General features: G+C 16.1%; 7 protein-coding genes across 8 annotated transcripts in view; 4 read left to right on the top strand and 3 right to left on the bottom strand.

Annotated features, from left to right (window-relative positions):
* The window catches only part of PF3D7_1038400 (gametocyte-specific protein), a gene marked incomplete at both ends in the record, with an annotated part of 28,805 nt that extends 28,479 nt beyond the window's left edge, over positions 1 to 326 (bottom strand). The window contains one exon of the mRNA XM_001347622.2: positions 114 to 326. Within this exon, the coding sequence (XP_001347658.2) occupies positions 114 to 326 (213 nt within the window). The remainder of the gene's footprint in view (positions 1 to 113) is intronic.
* A 4,604-nt stretch (positions 327 to 4,930) lies between these two features.
* PF3D7_1038300 (conserved Plasmodium protein, unknown function) lies at positions 4,931 to 7,157 on the top strand (the record flags this gene model as incomplete). The annotated part of the gene is made up of 9 exons (XM_024473304.1): positions 4,931 to 4,972; positions 5,108 to 5,188; positions 5,318 to 5,416; positions 5,533 to 5,865; positions 6,035 to 6,139; positions 6,254 to 6,373; positions 6,518 to 6,634; positions 6,762 to 6,874; positions 7,067 to 7,157. The coding sequence occupies 9 exons, from the start codon at positions 4,931 to 4,933 to the stop codon at positions 7,155 to 7,157; spliced, it is 1,101 nt and encodes a 366-aa protein (XP_024329113.1).
* A 354-nt stretch (positions 7,158 to 7,511) lies between these two features.
* On the bottom strand, positions 7,512 to 8,005 carry PF3D7_1038200 (conserved Plasmodium protein, unknown function; the record flags this gene model as incomplete). Its single annotated transcript, XM_002585375.1, has 2 exons — positions 7,512 to 7,624; positions 7,942 to 8,005. 2 exons carry the CDS (start codon positions 8,003 to 8,005, stop codon positions 7,512 to 7,514), a joined length of 177 nt encoding a protein of 58 aa, XP_002585421.1.
* An 817-nt stretch (positions 8,006 to 8,822) lies between these two features.
* PF3D7_1038100 (GDP dissociation inhibitor, putative) lies at positions 8,823 to 11,765 on the top strand (the record flags this gene model as incomplete). Its single annotated transcript, XM_001347621.1, has 1 exon — positions 8,823 to 11,765. One exon carries the CDS (start codon positions 8,823 to 8,825, stop codon positions 11,763 to 11,765), a length of 2,943 nt encoding a protein of 980 aa, XP_001347657.1.
* Positions 11,766 to 12,450: 685 nt separating this feature from the next.
* PF3D7_1038000.1 (antigen UB05) lies at positions 12,451 to 13,512 on the bottom strand (the record flags this gene model as incomplete). Of its 2 annotated transcripts, none has more annotated exons than XM_024473303.1 (4): positions 12,451 to 12,568; positions 12,733 to 12,800; positions 12,919 to 13,058; positions 13,476 to 13,512. In XM_024473303.1, the coding sequence occupies 4 exons, from the start codon at positions 13,510 to 13,512 to the stop codon at positions 12,451 to 12,453; spliced, it is 363 nt and encodes a 120-aa protein (XP_024329112.1). The 2 variants fall into 2 exon arrangements, with proteins under 2 accessions (XP_024329112.1, XP_001347656.2); XM_001347620.2 differs by having other exon boundaries at positions 12,733 to 12,797.
* Positions 13,513 to 15,024: 1,512 nt separating this feature from the next.
* PF3D7_1037900 (conserved Plasmodium protein, unknown function) lies at positions 15,025 to 16,392 on the top strand (the record flags this gene model as incomplete). Its single annotated transcript, XM_002585374.1, has 4 exons — positions 15,025 to 15,174; positions 15,524 to 15,643; positions 15,831 to 15,941; positions 16,225 to 16,392. 4 exons carry the CDS (start codon positions 15,025 to 15,027, stop codon positions 16,390 to 16,392), a joined length of 549 nt encoding a protein of 182 aa, XP_002585420.1.
* A 799-nt stretch (positions 16,393 to 17,191) lies between these two features.
* The window catches only part of PF3D7_1037800 (dynein intermediate chain, putative), a gene marked incomplete at both ends in the record, with an annotated part of 5,060 nt that continues 2,905 nt past the window's right edge, over positions 17,192 to 19,346 (top strand). The window contains 5 exons of the mRNA XM_001347619.2: positions 17,192 to 17,556; positions 17,748 to 17,958; positions 18,080 to 18,175; positions 18,306 to 18,590; positions 18,789 to 19,307. Coding sequence (XP_001347655.2) covers positions 17,192 to 17,556; positions 17,748 to 17,958; positions 18,080 to 18,175; positions 18,306 to 18,590; positions 18,789 to 19,307 — 1,476 coding nt within the window. The remainder of the gene's footprint in view (positions 17,557 to 17,747; positions 17,959 to 18,079; positions 18,176 to 18,305; positions 18,591 to 18,788; positions 19,308 to 19,346) is intronic.

Here is a 19,346-nt window from a genome sequence, read left to right as displayed (position 1 = left end):
CTATAAAAAAAGGAAAATTTCACAAAAATCATTAAGAAAAAAAATTATATATATTATTAAAATAAATAAAATATATATATATATATATATATATATATATAATTATATCTTACATTATTAGAATATATCACTGTCCATATCAAAAGGGATAATAGAATAATTTTTACAATAAAAAAATAAAAATAAAAATGAAACCTTATCCTGTCCTTTTTAGTATCTTTTAAATCTGTTCCATTTTTTATTTTTACAAAAAAATTAGATTTTTTTTTTTTATCACTTCCATTATTTATAGAAATATTTAAAAACCTATAACTCTCCTTTTTCATTTTTCTTTTCTTTACTTTTTTTTCAATCTATAACAATAAAATATTATAATACTTTAGATATTTTATTACTTCTAATTGTATTGGTGTAAATATAAAAAAAAATAATAAAAATAAGGGAACCCGTTGTTTCAATATTTTCATAGATGTACTTTGGACTTATTATATAAAAAAATATAAATAAATAAATAAACACATACATACATATATATATATATATATACATTTATTTATTTATCTATTTATTTATTCATTCACTTATTCTCTCTTTTTAAAAAATTATAGATATTCAGTATTTTTTACTTTTCCTTAAAACTACATGTATGTGTACAATATATATATATATATATATATTATTGTCTAAAAAAATAAAAACTTTTATATTTAAAAAAAAAAAAAAATACAGAAACTTTTAAGGCAATTTTCATACGGATGAAAACTTACGTTTTAACTCATACTTGACTAATTATTTTTTTTTTTTACTAATAAAGTATCATAACAGTTGTAAAACGAAGTCATAATTACAAATTATATATTATTATATAACTACATAATACTAAAGAAGAAGATCAATGCTATTAAAACAAATTCTTTCTATATTTTTTTAAACTTTCTTCTTATAACTACAAATATAAATATATAAATATATATATATATTTATTTATATTTATATATGTATGTTTATTTATTTTACTAAGTAAACACTAATAATAAATATTTATCATAAAAAAAAAGAAAAAAAAAAAAAAAACTTATTCTGCTCAACGTTCTATTAAATTCACATTATCTAAACATTGGATTTCCTATCATAATGAAACAATATAACTTTCTATATATAATTCAAAAAAAATGTCAATTATTTTTCTAATATATTAGAAATAACTTATAAGATATATAAAAAAAAAAAAAAAAAAAAGAAAAAAGAAAAAAGAAAAAAAAAATTAAAGAAAATATAAGATTTGTCTCATATATACAAAACACATCTACATATATCAATATCCTATATTATGTATATAACATCATGTATTATGTAATATAAGTCATTCAAAAAGAAAGATATTAATTTTTCAAAATAATATAAAGAAATATACATATATATATATATATATATATACATTTATTTATTTATAATGAGAAATATTAAAATACCAAATTTTTTATTATACCTATTTTTCTTTTATTTCTATTAATAAATAAAAACAATAGTATATATATTAATGAAATGAATAAAATATAAAAAAAATATAAAAACACATAAAAATTATAAATATTATTCATATCTATATTTTGTCTGAATTATTAGGTATCTCTTTGTATATAATAAATAAATTATATACATTATCACTATAAAAAATAGATAATCATATATATATATATATATATATATATTAATATATAATGAATAGAATAAACATATATAATATATCCATATAATTACCAATTGGACAATTTAAATATAAGGAAAATATACAAAAATTTATTAATATATATGTATCCTATATTTACTTTCCACATATTTATTTTCCATATACACATACATAAAGATATAAATAATACGAAAAAAAGAAAAAAAAGAATAAAAAAAAAAAAAAAATGTAAACAAAATATTTCTACATGTGCAAAAAAACATAAAATAAAATAAAATAAAAATATTAATAAGAAATATATTTTTTATAAGGATATAGGTTAATATAAAGTATCCTTTTAAAACAACATTAAAAGGTTTATATACATGTATTTTTCCAAAAAAAAAAAAGAAAAAAAAAAGAAAATACATAATATATCATGTAATACTCTTTTCAAGTCTATTTTATGTTATACGTAAAAATTAAATTATAGGTAAATCCCCTTTTTTTTTTTTTTTTTTTTTTTTTTTAATATGTTATTATAACGTCTATTACAAATTAAACCTTTCATTTTTTTTTTTTTTTTTTTTTCTGTTTGTCTTTTAAATATTATAAAATTATAAGTCTAATATATATATAGATTTACACAAAAAAAAAAAAAAAAAAAAAAAAAAAAATGAATATATAATATTATATATATTATATTCTGAGATATATATAAATATATATATATATATATTATATATATATATTAATGTGAGTAAAAAAAAAAAAAAGGTGTCTATACATAAGTAAAACCTGTTTTATTAACACTTATATATTATATATTTATCATGAGTTATATATTCTTAAAGAAAATTTAAATATAGTACGTGAACATAATATAAATAAATAATAAGAAATTATAAATATGTACAATTACCTTTATAAGAATAATAAGCATACTACCTCAAATATATATATATATATAAATATATTTTATTTAGTAATAACATTATACACATGATAGAATAATTAAATTATTAAATAAAATGATAGTTTTAATTAAAACATACAATATAAATACTCGTTTAATTAATATATAACTTTATTCTTTCTATTTAAATTAAATAATTTTTACTAAAAACAAAAAAATAACGCTAAACAAATAAACAAAAATATATATATTCATATATTTATTTATCATTTTAAAAAAAGATCCAATTAAATAAAATGAAAAATAAAAAACTAAAATTCTAATTATTGATAATTGAATAAAAAAGAACTATAGATTAAATAATATGTATATATATATATATATATATATATATATATTTATGTATTACATATTATAATTCCCATATAATATCTTGTCATGTATTATATATATATTCATATATAATATCTTATACAATTACTAATCACCTACATATAATATTATGATATATTTAAAGTTAAATTTAATCACTTTTTCGAATGTGTAAATATTATTTGAAAATTTAAAATATTCTACAAGTATAAAAAACACCTTATAAATTGTAATAAGAATTTTTCATACTCCAAAATAATAATTCGCACTCTTTTACTCTCCTGAAAAACATGAAATTCTTATTTTAAAGAAGTCTAAATATTTATATATATATATATATATATATGTATATATATACCATTGTACTTTCGTAAAAATATTTTTTATATATTGTAAAAATAAAAACTCACAAATCTTAAAATTAATATATCTATAATTTTTAACTTATCTTTTCTATAGATCAATAATATTAATTATGTAAAACAAATTAAGATATATATGTTAATAAAATTAATTATTCATGCGGTTCAATACAGTAACATTTATATAGCACATTTAACACATATATATATATATATATATATATATAATTACATTAAAATTTCATTTCCCCTTTTTATTGTACATTTTTATTTGTTACTTTAAATTTTATCACAAAAATAAAAGAAGCATTTGATTGTTCAATACTCAAGCTTCATATAAATCGACTACTTTATATTTTAAAACATCAAATGATTTATTCTTATTTCAACATTAATATATAATTACACATTTACACCTTTTGAAAAAATACATCTCAAACCTATTCCCACATGTAAACTATTAAAAAAATATTTTTTTTCTACACACATACAAATATATATTATTATTCAACAATTAAAAATAAATAATTTTAATTCATTTCATTAAAAAGAAAAGAAAAAGAAAATCAAAAAGAATAAATTTATATCTTCATGTACAGCGCAAATTGAATTTGTAAACCTATCTTTATTAGGAACTTATTTTTTTCATAAATATCGAAAGAATAATATGTTTAAGTTCACTCGTCAACTTTTTTTATGTTTTTTTTTTTTTTCCTTTTTTTTTTTAAAACAATCAATTAGCAATAATTAAAAAAAAAAAAAAAAATTCAGAAATTTACGAACATATATATATATATATATATATATATATATATAGTATTCCTTTCAATTTAATAAATATATAATTTTTTTTTTATTTATATCTTTTTTTTAACACCATAAAATTATTTTTTATTCATACAAAATACATTTCTTAAGATATAAAAATATAAAAAAAAATATCCATTTTAAAAAATGTGAAAGAAAATTGAAGTTATAATTTCGTGTTCCAACTTGATATATATGAATATTTCAAATAAGAGCATACAAAATTAGAAAAATGACTACGTGTAATATATACACTTTTTTTTAACATAAGAAAAAATAAATAATGTAATCTCTTTTAATTATTGTTCTATATTATTAAAATAATAATGTCTGAATTATATAGCAAATTATTTTATAACGGAAACATAAAACTTATGTTTACATGTACAGAACTTTATATTATGAGCTAGCATATATATAATTTATAAATATTAATCCAACTAATGTATTTATAAAAGAAAAACAAAACGGAATTATATATATATATATATGGAAAAACATTTCTATTGTAATAATAATTAAAATATATATGTAATATATGGATTATATATCTTGTTATATATAATATAATATATATTTTTGTTTATTACTCTTATTAATAAAAGAGACATGTATACTTTTATAAAAATACTACACATTAAAAATATATTATATATATATATATATAATTTTACCTTTTATATGTAATTTCATATAAGCCTATACACAATATTATATGATACTATATAAATAAGAATATCATTGAAAAAAAAAAAAAAAAATTAAATGTGATTTACTTAATAAAAATATATTATATTAAAAAAGATGGAAAAGGGGAATCCTAGTAAAAGCAACGAAAATTATAAAGTTAAAAATGAAAAACAAAATATATTTTCCATATGCATTATATAATATATATATATATATAATATAATTTTCATATACATGTGTCTATTGTTCATGTTTTATTTATGTTTCATAATATATTTTTTTTTATGGAAGAATTTGGTCGACTGTTACTATTTATTACTAAAAAAGTTTAAAACTAAAAGCTCCTACGTAATAGATGAATTTTTAATAAAAGTAAAAAAACAGAAAATTTTAAAAAATAATAATAAAACTTAATATATTTTCAGATCATTAGGATGTTTAAAATCACTTTATTTCTTTTTCTTTTTTTTTTTTTTATATGTTGAATATAAATTGTAAAAGGAAAATAAAGAAAGCAATGGAACATTAACCATTTATGAGGATGTAAATATAGTCTCATTTTCTTATTTAATCTTATCCATGATTGATTCGAATTATGACGTAATAATTTTTCTTCAATAAAATAAATAAATAAATAAATAAATACATATATATATATATATAATATATTGACGTATACCATTTTTATCACACTTTATTTTTAATAATAACAACAGGTAATAAACAAAATTAATATTCTAAATGTTCAAAATGCTAATGATATTATAAAAGCTTTGTGTTTTTATATGGATAATGTACAAATTAGTGACATATTAAAAAAAAATACAAAACCTATAAGAAAAAAAGATACAAATATCCAAAAAAATAATAAAACTTCTTTAAAAAAAAAAGAAACAAAACCAAATAACAATGCTCAAGAAGAAAAGAATAATGATATAATTAAAAAAAACACTTGCAATATAAAATCTCTAAATCTATTCAATAGTAATATAGATATTAATGGAATCATATTTCTTTCTAAATCATTATATGATAATAAATATTCAAAGGTAACCCAAAATGTAAATATATATAAATTAATAAATAAATAAATATATATATATATATATATATAAGTCGAATTATAACCAGAAATTAAATTAAAACATAGCAAAACATTTAATACTATCAATACAAAAATGCTATATATTATTCTTATATTATATAATTATTTTTAAGCTTGAAAATCTTTCTATTGATTGTATTTCCATGGACATGGATTGTATTAAATACTTATCCTTATCATTGTGTAATTATAACAATTTAAAAACACTAAGCCTTCAAGTAATTGGATAATACATATATATATATATATATATATATATATATTACATAATAAAAGTTGTAAACATATACAATTTTGTTCACTTAAATTACCCTAAATTATATATTTTTTAGTATTGTAACTTAAATGATGATTCCATTAAATATATAATAGATATAGTAATATACTTAAACTCATCATTATATAGTTTGAACATATGTGGAAATAAATTTACCGAAAAGGGAATGTGTGCGGTAAAAATAAATAAATCAATAAATAAATAATTAAATATATTATACATAAATTGAATAATAATATTCAAACACACAACAAAGAAATATACATTATATATATATATATATATATATATATATATATATATGTCATCTTTCGATTAGCTTTTTGAAAGTTTTTCATTAAACAGTTCTTTAAATATTGTCGATGCTTCTTATAATATGTTTATTTTAAAGGACTCATTCGTGGACGCATTACATAAAATTATACAAAGCGAAACAGTAGCGCAAAAAAAAAAAAAAAAAAATTAAATTAAGTTATCAAAAATATATAAATAAAATATTTTGTCATTTAAAATTTTATACTTTTTTCATTTACATATATTTCATTCTTAAAAAAAATATACAGAATATTTCCAATATATCATTAACTGGAAATTTTATTGACGACAATAATTTATCGAAAATAAATGAGGCCATGAATTTTAATAAATCAATATCAATTTTAAAATTACCTAATGAGTAAACATATACATATATATATATATATATATATATATATATATATATAATATATAATATATTTCATATCCATTGTTTCATATTATTATCCAATAAATGTTTGATATACATGCAAACATATTATAAATATAGTATTATATATATATATATATATATATATATACATATAGACATAATTATTCCCACTTTCAGAGTTGATACAGAAATATTAAAGCAAATAAATTCAAAGTTAATTAAAAAAAAACGTAAAAAGAAAAAACAAATTAAAAAAAAATTGTTTTAAAAATTAATATATAAACCCACGATGAGAAATAAAAATACGAATATATCAAGAATTATAAAGAATATAATATATATATATAAAATATGCATTATTTAAGAAAAAACCAAAAAAAAAAAAAAAAAAAAATTATGTACTGAAACAAAAGGAAATATATATTAAATAAGTAATTAAACTAAATATCCCAAGAAAAGAATAAAATAAAATAATACTATGAGGATTAACGTAATATTTTAAATTTTCTTTATTGATTCTTGTAAATATTTCATAATTCTTTTATTTTCTTTATTTATGGACATCAAACTTATTGTGCACCCAATATTACATTTTAACAATATTTTTTTCCTGTTTCATTATTTATTGAATTCGAATTAATGTTTCTCCTAATCTTATATATTTTTTTCTTTTCTTTGATCGGTAAGTTTTCCTTTTCATATTGGTTTGCCATGTCCTTTTAGCATATAAAACACCTTAAATAAAAAAAAAACAAAATATATATATATATATATATATATATAGAAACAAATAAATAAACACATGGAATTTTTATGTCTTAATAATTCTCATAATTTTTTTTTAAAAAAAAAAAAAGTAAATTTATACAAACACATATATATTTATATAACATATTTATTAATATATATATATATATATATATATATATATATATATATTTAATTTTGAACATATACTACAAAAAAATATCCTTAATTTTTTTATAGTATACAATTTTTAATTATGTCATATAGTAGTTGGTTTCTTTTTTTTTCATTTTGGAATTTATTACCATTTAAGGTTATGAAGCTTCTTCTCATATATTTTAATAAATTTTTGTTACAAAAAAAAAACATGGTCTCTAAAATATAAATATAACATAACACGGATATAGTTATATTTTATGTATTTAAAAGAAGCTAAATTAATAATATATATAATTAATAATATATATATATATATAATATTATATATATTTGGAAAATATTTCAATATATATATATAAATAATAGAAATACTTTTATTCATAGGAAGACTAATATATATTTATATATATGTTAATAATATATATATAGTATATATATATATATAATATATATATAATATATAATATATATTATAATGAAGAATAAATAATAATAATTATATAAATAAACAACATATAAATAAAAAAATATAATTATATAAACAAATAAAAAAAAAAAATATAATTATATAAACAAATAAAAAAAAAAAATAAATAAATACATAAATATATATATAATATATTATGAAGAAAAAAAATAATAATTATTATATAATAATTAAATAAAAAACAACGTATAAATGAAATATAACAATAATAATAATATATATATATATATATATATATTTGATATATTTATGATATTAATACATACATATATCAATTTTTCTTTTTTTTTTTTTTTTTTTTTTTTTTTTGGTGAGAAGAGTTTCTTTTCTTTCTTTCCTTCATTCCTTTATAATAATTATATATAATGTGTACTATAATTTAATATATATATTATAATAAAAAGTTAAAAATTTACATCCTCATCATTCTTTCATAAAAAAAGTTTTTAAATATTGCATCCTTATAAAAATTATTAATTTTTTCTACCTAGTAATTTTTTAATATTCTAATAAAAAAAAATAAAAAAAATAAGACTCCAAATGGATGAAAAAAATAACAAATTATTTGAGTGCGATATATTAATCTGTGGAACAAGTTTACTGAATACTTTATTGTCTGTATATTTTTCTATTAAAAACTATAATGTAATAAATATTGATAAAAATAATTATTATGGTGATTACAATGGTTCATTAAATTTCTGTCAGTTTCAAAATGAACATAATGAATTGGAAAATTTTTATTACGAATTTTTACCTTTTTCCAATTTGACTCAAATAAAAAAAAAAGAATTACAAGATATTGTTCAAAATTATATGAAAATTAATAACAATAAATTTAATATAGATATAAATCCTAAAATTATATATAATGAAAGTAATATTGTTAATCTTTTAGTGAGTTTAAATGCTCATACATATATTAGTTTTTTAGGTATACAATACTTTTATTTAACCTATAAAAAATTTAATGAACAACAACATCACGAAAATTCCAATAGTGTAAATAAGGATCATACACAAAATATACAAAATGAAGAAAAGAAAATAACAAATGATTCATCCTCTACCATACTCAGTAATAATATAATAAACCAAAACAATAATAATGATGATTTAATTTTCGTAAAAGTACCTTTAAATAAATCTCAAGTGTTTTTAGATAACAACTTAAATTTGAATGAAAAAAGAATGATTATGAACTTTATATATAAAAATATTGTCTATGATAAAAATTATACATTTTCCAATTTTTCGAATTATGCTTTTATGAAAAAAGGCCCTAATCAATCCTTAGCCGAGGATAGTCAAAAAGTAAAAGGTTCCTTGAGAGAAATAAAAGAAAGAGGAACACAACAACAAAATAATAATGGTAATAATAATAATGATGATAATAATGATAATAAATATGATAATGATGATAATAATGATAATAAATATGATAATAATTATAATAAATATGATAATAATAATAATAATAATATCAATATCAATTATAATAATATCAATAATAATAATATCAATAAAAATAATTTTACTATACCTCCTCATGATGACGAAAATGTTAACATAATAAATTATTTAAATACATTTAATATTACAGACAAAATTTCCGACTATATTATATACGGTATAGGTCTATTTGATCTTGACCTAGGATACTGTAAACATGTTCATAATATACCTGAATATTATTTAAGCGGTTTTTCAAAAGAAACAAAATATGTCTTAAATAAAAATGAATTCTTAAAACGTCTACACATTTTAGTAAACTCATTAAATAAATTTAAACTACAAAATCTATTCGAAAATGCATTTATATATCCATCTTATGGATTAAACGATATTATATATGCCCTATCTCGAGTAGCTTGTTTAAATGATTCCATATATATGATAAATAGAAAAATTAAACACATAACATACTCGAATTATAACTATACAAAAGAAAACGAATGCCACAAATATGATAATGTTCAAATTTATAATACATCCAATGTAAAAATAAATGAAGTTATATTAGATAACGGATTTATAATTAAACCTAAATTTGTTATATCAACTGGATCAAATATAAATTTTAAAGAAATGAAAAAATACGTTTTTAAAAATGAATGTGACCAAAATAATAATATACATATAAAAACAAGCAGATTAGTAGTCTTAAGTACTTATTCATTCCTTGGACAAAATGGCTTAGCTTTTTATATACATAAACAACCAAAATTAAAACATCAAGTAAAAAAAAATTTAAATAATTCTTATTGTACCATTCACATTTTGCAGCTAGATTATAGTAGTGGGTCATGTCCCCTTGGGTTTTACTTAACCTATTTTACATATCTAGAGATAGAAACAGAAAATGAGCTGAATAAACAAAAAAAAAAATATAATAATGAAAATAATTATAACAATATTCAGAGTAGTGGTAACGTTTCTTTTAATTCTGTTCCAGAATATAATAATAATGTACATTTTTTTTGTAATAATAATACATATCCAAATGATGACAAACCATTAAATTATTTATTACTATTGGATGTCTTAAAATTATTTATTCAAAAACAACAAAATGATAAATACAGTAATAATGACAATTGTTCTTTTTATGACAAAAATGTTTTTAATGAACAACTGCTCAAACAAATTAGACATTTTTTTAGTACATCAGAATTTAATAATATGAGCCAGTTATCTGATATCAACAATAAAATAAATACAAATAAAGACCACGAAAATGATGAAATAATAAATAAAAGAGAAGACCAATATGAATATGATAAAAATGAAGATGAAATAAATAATATATTAAAAGAAAATAAGGAAGGAAGTGTGGAAGAAAATATGGAAGGAAATATGGAAGGAAATATGGAAGGAAATATGGAAGAAAATATGGAAGAAAATATGGAAGAAAATAAGGAAGGAAGTGTGGAAGAAAATAAGGAAGAAAATAAACCAAATGATGAATATTTTATGAAACAATTCAATCAGTTACTAAAAAATGAAGGTATTATTTATATAGCATATTATGAATATGAACCAACTGTATATAGAAAGGATACTATACAATTAATTAATGAAAATTTAGATATATATAATAACATATTTGAAAATATAGAAAAGGAAAATCTAAATACCCAAGGAAATGAGATAAAAAAACATAATAATCATAATGATAATCAAACTATCTCTTGTAAAGAAAATAACATTAATAATAAAAAAGATGAATTTAATAAAACCAAGAATTGTTCAAACCATTGTGAAAAAAAAAACATTCTTGAATTAAAGGAAAATCAAAATATTATAAACCTACTTTTTACAAATGATGTACACAATTATCCTATTTATCCATTAATTGAAGATATTTCCACTTTCTTTTACATAATTAGTAAATTTAATCAACAAGTATATAATTGTAAAAATCAAACTATATATGATACCTTATATGATTTTAAAACAATTTTTAACTATCAAAATGTATAGTTAAATGGATTAAAAAAAAAAAAAAAAAAAAAAAAAAAGTAAACGTGTGAATAATATTATATATATTCCTTATTTTATTTTATATATTTACTTTACTTTTTGTTTCCTTTCACACTTGTTCATTCTACTTATTTTTCATTATATTTTAATGACGTTTAGTTATTTATATTTATATATAAATTTATACATACATACAAAAAAATATATGCATATACATATATATATATAAATATATGTTTATTTGAAATTTAATATTTCCATGAGGCATAATATTTAAAAAATAATAATAAAAAAAAAAAAAAAAAAAATTTTTTTTTCCTTATTTATAAAATATGTACAATTAGATATATATATATATAAATATATATATTAATATGTAAATTTGTTGATTTTTTTTCTTTAACTAAATAACACTTTATATATTATCTGATCAAATGTATAAGCCATTTTATATCCAAAATATTTTGTATTCATTTCACTATATTATTTATTTTTTTTATTTTTTTTTTATTTTTTTTGAAATTTTTATTTTATTTTTTTTTTTTTTTTTTGGAGATTTTTTTTTTCATTAAATATCGTATTGATTCTTAAAATTAATTGAAAATTATAGTGCTATATATGTATATAAATATATTTCCATATATTTTTTTTTTTTTTTTTTGCACAATTTTTAATATTTGATTATTTATTTTTTCTTGTCACGATTTAATCTATTTGGATCTTCATCACCTTTATGTGCGTCATCTTTACCTTGGGGTTTTCTGCTGTCCTTTAATCCATATTTGCTGCTTACACTATCAGGTCTAAAAATTAAAAAATAAAAAATAATTATAAAAATAATGCATATAAAATTCAATATATATGTTCATAAAGCATATATATATATATATATATATATATACATTTTAATCATATAATCATTTTGAAGTATTGTCTTTTTACTCTTATTATATTTCTTTTTTCTTACTTAAGACTAAGGATAATGATACATATGGTAAGAAGTAATATGTGGGTTAAGTTGTACTCGAAAGTCTTCTGAACGAAAAATTTAAATATAATATGAAATAAATTGTTTTTTTAAAAAAAAAAAAAAAACAATTAAATAAATTTATATATATGCATATATATATTTTTTTTTTAGTCATTTCATTACTTTAAAAGGAAATAAACGTGATAAGATCATACTTAATTTATTGTTAAACAATTTGGATTCATGTGACATCATAAAAAATTCTGAAAACATATAAAGGAAGGATGCCGATATTATCATGGCAAATAATGCTAAAATTGCACCTATAAAAAAAGAAAAAAAAAAAAAAAAAATTATTTTAACATCAACCAATTATTTACGATATGTATTATATTTTATATATTATTTGTTTATTCATAATAACATAATTTCTTCATGTTATATGTTCACATATATATATATACATAATAGCATTATTATTATTATTATATTTGGAGAGCTGTTGTGCATATAAATTATAATATCAATATAAATACTACTAGTAATAAATATAATCAACTCTTATAAATATATATAACTATAATATATTTATATAAAAAATAAAAGAATGGATATTTCATTTATTTATTCATACATACATACATACATACATATAAAAATATAAATAAATAAATATAAATATAAATATATACATATAATAATAATTTTCTTTTTTTTTTTGAAATATAAAATTATCTTACTATCTAAAAATCTTGATGGTTGAATTTGTGACCCCATTTTTGAATGTTTTTTTTAAATAAATATAAAATGGTTTTTTAATATTTTTTTCAAAATTGTTTTTGATATTTTATATTTTTTTTTTTCTTTTTTTTTGTTTAATATTTTATTATATAAAATATAATATTTAAATATTTGTATTTAAAAAAAAAAAAAAAGAAAAAAGAAAGAAAGAAAATTTATTAAAAAGAAAGAAAAATATATATAAATATATTATTATATATAAAAATAATATATAAATGTATTTTATTATTATATATAATATAGTAAATATATATGTAAATAAAAAAATATATAAATATTTTTCAGTAAAAAAAAAAAAAAAAAATTAAATATATATTATTTGTTTTAATACTTTTAGAAATGAAAATATGCTTATATTTTACAGTTAAAAGAATTTATATATTTTTTTAAAAAGATAATTTTTTTTTTAAATTTTAAAAAAAAAAATTATTTTATATATTTATTATTATATATATAACAATAATAAATATAAGAGGTTAAAATATATTTATTATATATATATATATAAATATATATATATTATTACAATATATAAATAAATATATTAAAATTATGTAATTATATTTTATATATAATAAATATATTATAATAAAAATAATAATTTTTTAAATAAAAAATAATAATGATATTATATATAAATATATTATATAAAAAAAAAACAATATGCACAAACAATATTCAAAATATATAATTTTTAAGATGTAAATATAAATGAATATATATAGTACATTTATATATATATATATATATATATATTATAATATTATTTTATTTACATATTATTTATATATATATTTATATATATTTCTAATATATTCATATCATATATTTAAATTATATATTTTAAAAAATGATATATTTTATATTAATATATATATAATATCTATGCATATATTTTATTATTATGTACAATTATTTATATATATATATATATAAAATAATAATACAATATTAAAATTATTACACTATTTATATATATATATTTTTATTTTATATATATATTAAAAAAAAAAATAAAATAAAAAAATACGATACATATATTATTATATATTATTAATTTATTCATTAATATATATATATATATATATATAATATATATATAAATTATATGTATTTTATTTATTTCATTTATTTTCATTTTTTTTATATATAACCGTATAATGCATTTATAATATAATTAATTATGTGTTTTTATATTATTTTTAATTATATAATTTAAACTAGATCAAATGCAACTTTTATAATAATATATATGCTAATATGAAACAAAAAGCAAAAATTAAAAATTAGTTTATTCATATATTTTATGTTTATATAATCTTGTATTTATTATAATAATATCCTAAGAAAAAAAAAAAAAAAAAAAAAAAATTTAATTCGTACAAAAATATTTTTTTTATTTTTATTAACTTGATAAAAAGTTAAAAAATGTGTTATCAAAAAGAAAATCCATTTGTATGTTCTTTAACTAAATTTATTTTTTTAAATATGAAAAAAATTAGCTTGCATAATATTTTAACTAATAAATATAATGTGAATTATATTCCAAAAAAGTTCTTTTCAGAACATACAATAATCGACCATATTAGAAAAGTCAAAAATAAACTAGATAGAGGTTCTCTGTATTTACTACAAGAAGTAAAAAAAAAAAAAAAAAGAAAAAAAAAAAAAAGTTAATGCTTTTTCCGTTTTCCTTGGTTTTGTTTTTTTCTTTTTCGTTATCAATATATATATAATATAATATACACATTCATGCTACCCCATATTATTAAAGGTGTCAATTTATTTTATATGTATGAATATATATGTATATATAAATATATATATATTTATTACATATATTAGACCATCTTTTTTTTTTTTTTTTCTTCTTTTTTATTTATTCTCTAATTTCATGTCAGTTTCCATTTTTAAATATATATATCACATATATATTTTCCCTCTTTTCAATTTTATTTTTTTTTTTTTTTTTTCTTTCTTAACGCAGTCTATTAATAATAATCACCAATTTATAAAAGAAGAAAAGAAAGTAAAATTTCAAAAAGTAATCAATGAATTAAATAATTTGTTAACACATAAATCTTATTTAATGGAAGAGAAAATAAAAGTAAATAATTTCTTATGAAATCATTTCATATTTAAATTACTTTTATTTTATTTTATTTTATTTATTATTACCAATTAAAATAAATATGTATACAAATTGAATAACCTTTTTATATTTACATATTTATTTTATTCTTTAATATTTATCCGTATATTATTTGCATTTACTCATTTCAAATTGTTTTCAGATATTAAATCAACACAATTCAAAAGGTTATAAAAATAAAGAATTTATAGGATTATTTCTAACAGGCTTTTTTATTGCCATAGGTTCAATTTCTCACTCCATTTTTTACTTAGTATGAAAAAAAAAAAAGAAAAAAAAAAGCAATATATATATATATATATATAAGACATATATGTGACATTTATTTTATCCTTAATATTATATATAATATTAAAAATATTAAGTATAAAATTATATACAAGATGTACTTTATAATATAACATTATATGTAACATATGTTTTATATCAAGCACCATTTCCGTATGAATACCTATTAAGTAATAAAAGTGCATTTAAAAAAATATTAATAATCCTTTTTTTTTTTTTTCTTTTTTTTATATATATAAATTTTCAAGGTGAGTGTGTACGGTATTTATATACTACATAAGGCGTCCAAAGAAAACAATAGTATGATATATGTAGAGAAAAAATTAAATGAAAATAAGAATAAATTATTGAAAAATAAAAAAAATGTAGAAGACCTTCTAACTTTATTAGAGAATGATTTAATAACAACAAAATGAATTAAATTCAGAAGAAAAAAAAAAAAAAAAGTAAATTTGTTAATTTATTTGTTCACTAATATATATATATATATATATATATATATATATATATATATATATAAATATATTTATCTTATTATTAGTTCCTTTTTTTTATGTAACCATAACATATTTTGTTATGTTTAATGTGTATTAATATGTAAATGAATAAACCTTAGTTTTTTATTTATATGCATATAAATGTAGAAAAAATATTTTTTTTGTTTTAATGTTTTTTTTTTTTCTTTAAAATTTTTCATCTCTTATAACTAATTAATTAATTATATATATATATATATATTTTTTTTTTTATGCTTTGTATTTTATTGTCACATAATTTATGCACACAATGATTATGCTTAAATAATTTTTTTATTTCTTTTATTTTAAAATTATTTATTTTATTATTGCATATATTACTATATTAATATAATATAATATTTTATTTTGTTATATAAATTAATTCAACATTCTTAAACTTATGTAAATTAGATGTATACCCTATAAATCTATTTGTTTTAAAACATATAATAAATCAAATACATTTAAATATATATATTGTCTTTTTATGTTTTCCTATCTTCTTTCTTTCTTTCTTTTCTTTCCTCATACATACATATATATATATATATATATATATATATATATATATTTATATTTATTATAAATGTCTATGTTAATGTAAGTATAATCCTTCGGCCTTTATATCTTGTTAATTTATTATAATTTAGCAAGACATACAAAGATTATTAAATTATCTATTATATAATAATCCATTATGAAAAACAAAAATATTTTACATACCGACAAAAAGGATAAATATATTGAACCAAAAGAAAATATAAAGAAAAAAAAAGAAGAGATAAAAAAAAATGAGATAACAAAAAAACATGAAATAAATAAAAAAAAATTAGATATAGACACTAAAAATAAAACAGATTCTGATTACAAAAATAAACGTGACAAAGAAGGAGTTGAAAATAAATATGTATCAAATGAAATAAAATACAAAACAACTGATACCGATAAAAAAAACAACCAATTAAAAAATTCAATTTTATTTGATGTACATATAACAAATAAGGATGTAGAAACAAAAGGAGATACGAAAATAAGTCAAACAGATGTAAACTCTTTTATTAGGTTCTTTTTAATAACACATTAAATTAAAACAAATAAATGATAATACATATTAAATTACATGTGTTTGTATATGAATAATAATAAATTTGAAAAATATATATATATATATATATATATATATATTATTTAAATATTATAATATAATAATGTAATATTATTTTATCTCCCTTTTTTTAAAATCAAAATATTAGAACATTTTTTCAAACTTTTCTATTTAGTGCAGTAAATTTAAAGATAGATAAAGATGTAAAACATATGTTGGAAATCAATCTATCCAAAGAGCTTAGTGATATTATATTTAATAAATCTTCATCAGTTTTAATAAATAAAAATTATTTCTTTACCCTTGTACAAAAGTTTTTTAAATCCGATGAATATCTTTCTATAAAAAAATCTCTCACTGTAAAAATATATATGTATATTTAAACAACCATACATTATTAAGAACACATATATATATATATATATATATAACCCTAACACATCATATATTTTTTTTTTTTCTTTTTTTTTTTTTTTTAAGGATTACACATTTGATGATATTTTAATGCTACAAAATGTTGATACAAATAAACATTCAATTGTTTTCGACACAAACACCTATTCCTACATATTAGAGGTCCCATTTCTTTTAGGGTTTACATTTTTATATTCTTAACCTTTGTTATCAATATCAATTTAAATAAATATATTCCTAAGTTTATCTTTTTTACTATATTATAATAAATATTTTATTACTAATTTTATAGAAGTATCAAAATACCACTGAAACATTTGATCTAAATAAAGAAACAGATAATAACCAAAACAACTTTTTTGATGACACAGAAAAACTTAACTGTATTTTTATAAGACCAAAAAAATATATTTCATCAAATGAAGAAGAAATAAGAAAAGAAATAAATAATACCCATACTATTCAAAACAGGAAAAAATTCAAAAAAATTATATATATCAAAAGAGACAAAATAAAAAATAATAAACATGAATTTGTAGAATGTGATAAATATACATCAATTAAAAATGATATAACGGTAATATATGTATATGCATGATATTAATACATAATATTTCAAATCCTTTATTACTTATATATAACATATAAATATATATATGTATAATATTAATACATAATATTTCAAATCCTTTATTACTTATATATAACATATAAATATATATATGTATGAACATATATATATATATATATATATATATATATATATATTATTTAGATAAGAAATGCGGTTCAGGAAAAAACTCTAGACTTTTATTCAACAAATTCCATTGTACTTCATGATAAGAATTCACAAACATATAAAGCCGTTTTCAAAAACTTAGGTATTCAATATAATATTGAATTTTTAAATAAAAGAAAAGAAGATATATTGAAATCAATTAATCTAGAAAAATTCCTTCATAAAGTTTTTCCTATGATTGAAAAATCCATAATAGAAAATATCATCATATTACAAAAAGAACAAGAACAGAATTTACAAAGTAGTGATATTTTATCTTTTAAGAATATTAAATATCTAAATAAAATATTTATTTATACAGATGTTAAGTATACTACAGACAAAGTTGTTTTATTCACTTTATATCTATCTTTAATAAATTATTTGATATTCATCATTTATATAAATAATTATAAAAATGACAACTTTATTGAAGGAGTTAATACAGATAGCTATATTCTAATATGGTCATATAATAATTATATAAACCCTTTATATGCTTTAATATCACCATATGTAATATCAAAAAAAAAAATAAAAATAAAATAATATTAA

Source organism: Plasmodium falciparum, assembly GCF_000002765.6.
Source record: "Plasmodium falciparum 3D7 genome assembly, chromosome: 10".
Taxonomy (NCBI): domain Eukaryota; phylum Apicomplexa; class Aconoidasida; order Haemosporida; family Plasmodiidae; genus Plasmodium; species Plasmodium falciparum.
This window is presented reverse-complemented; position numbering and strand designations above follow the sequence as displayed.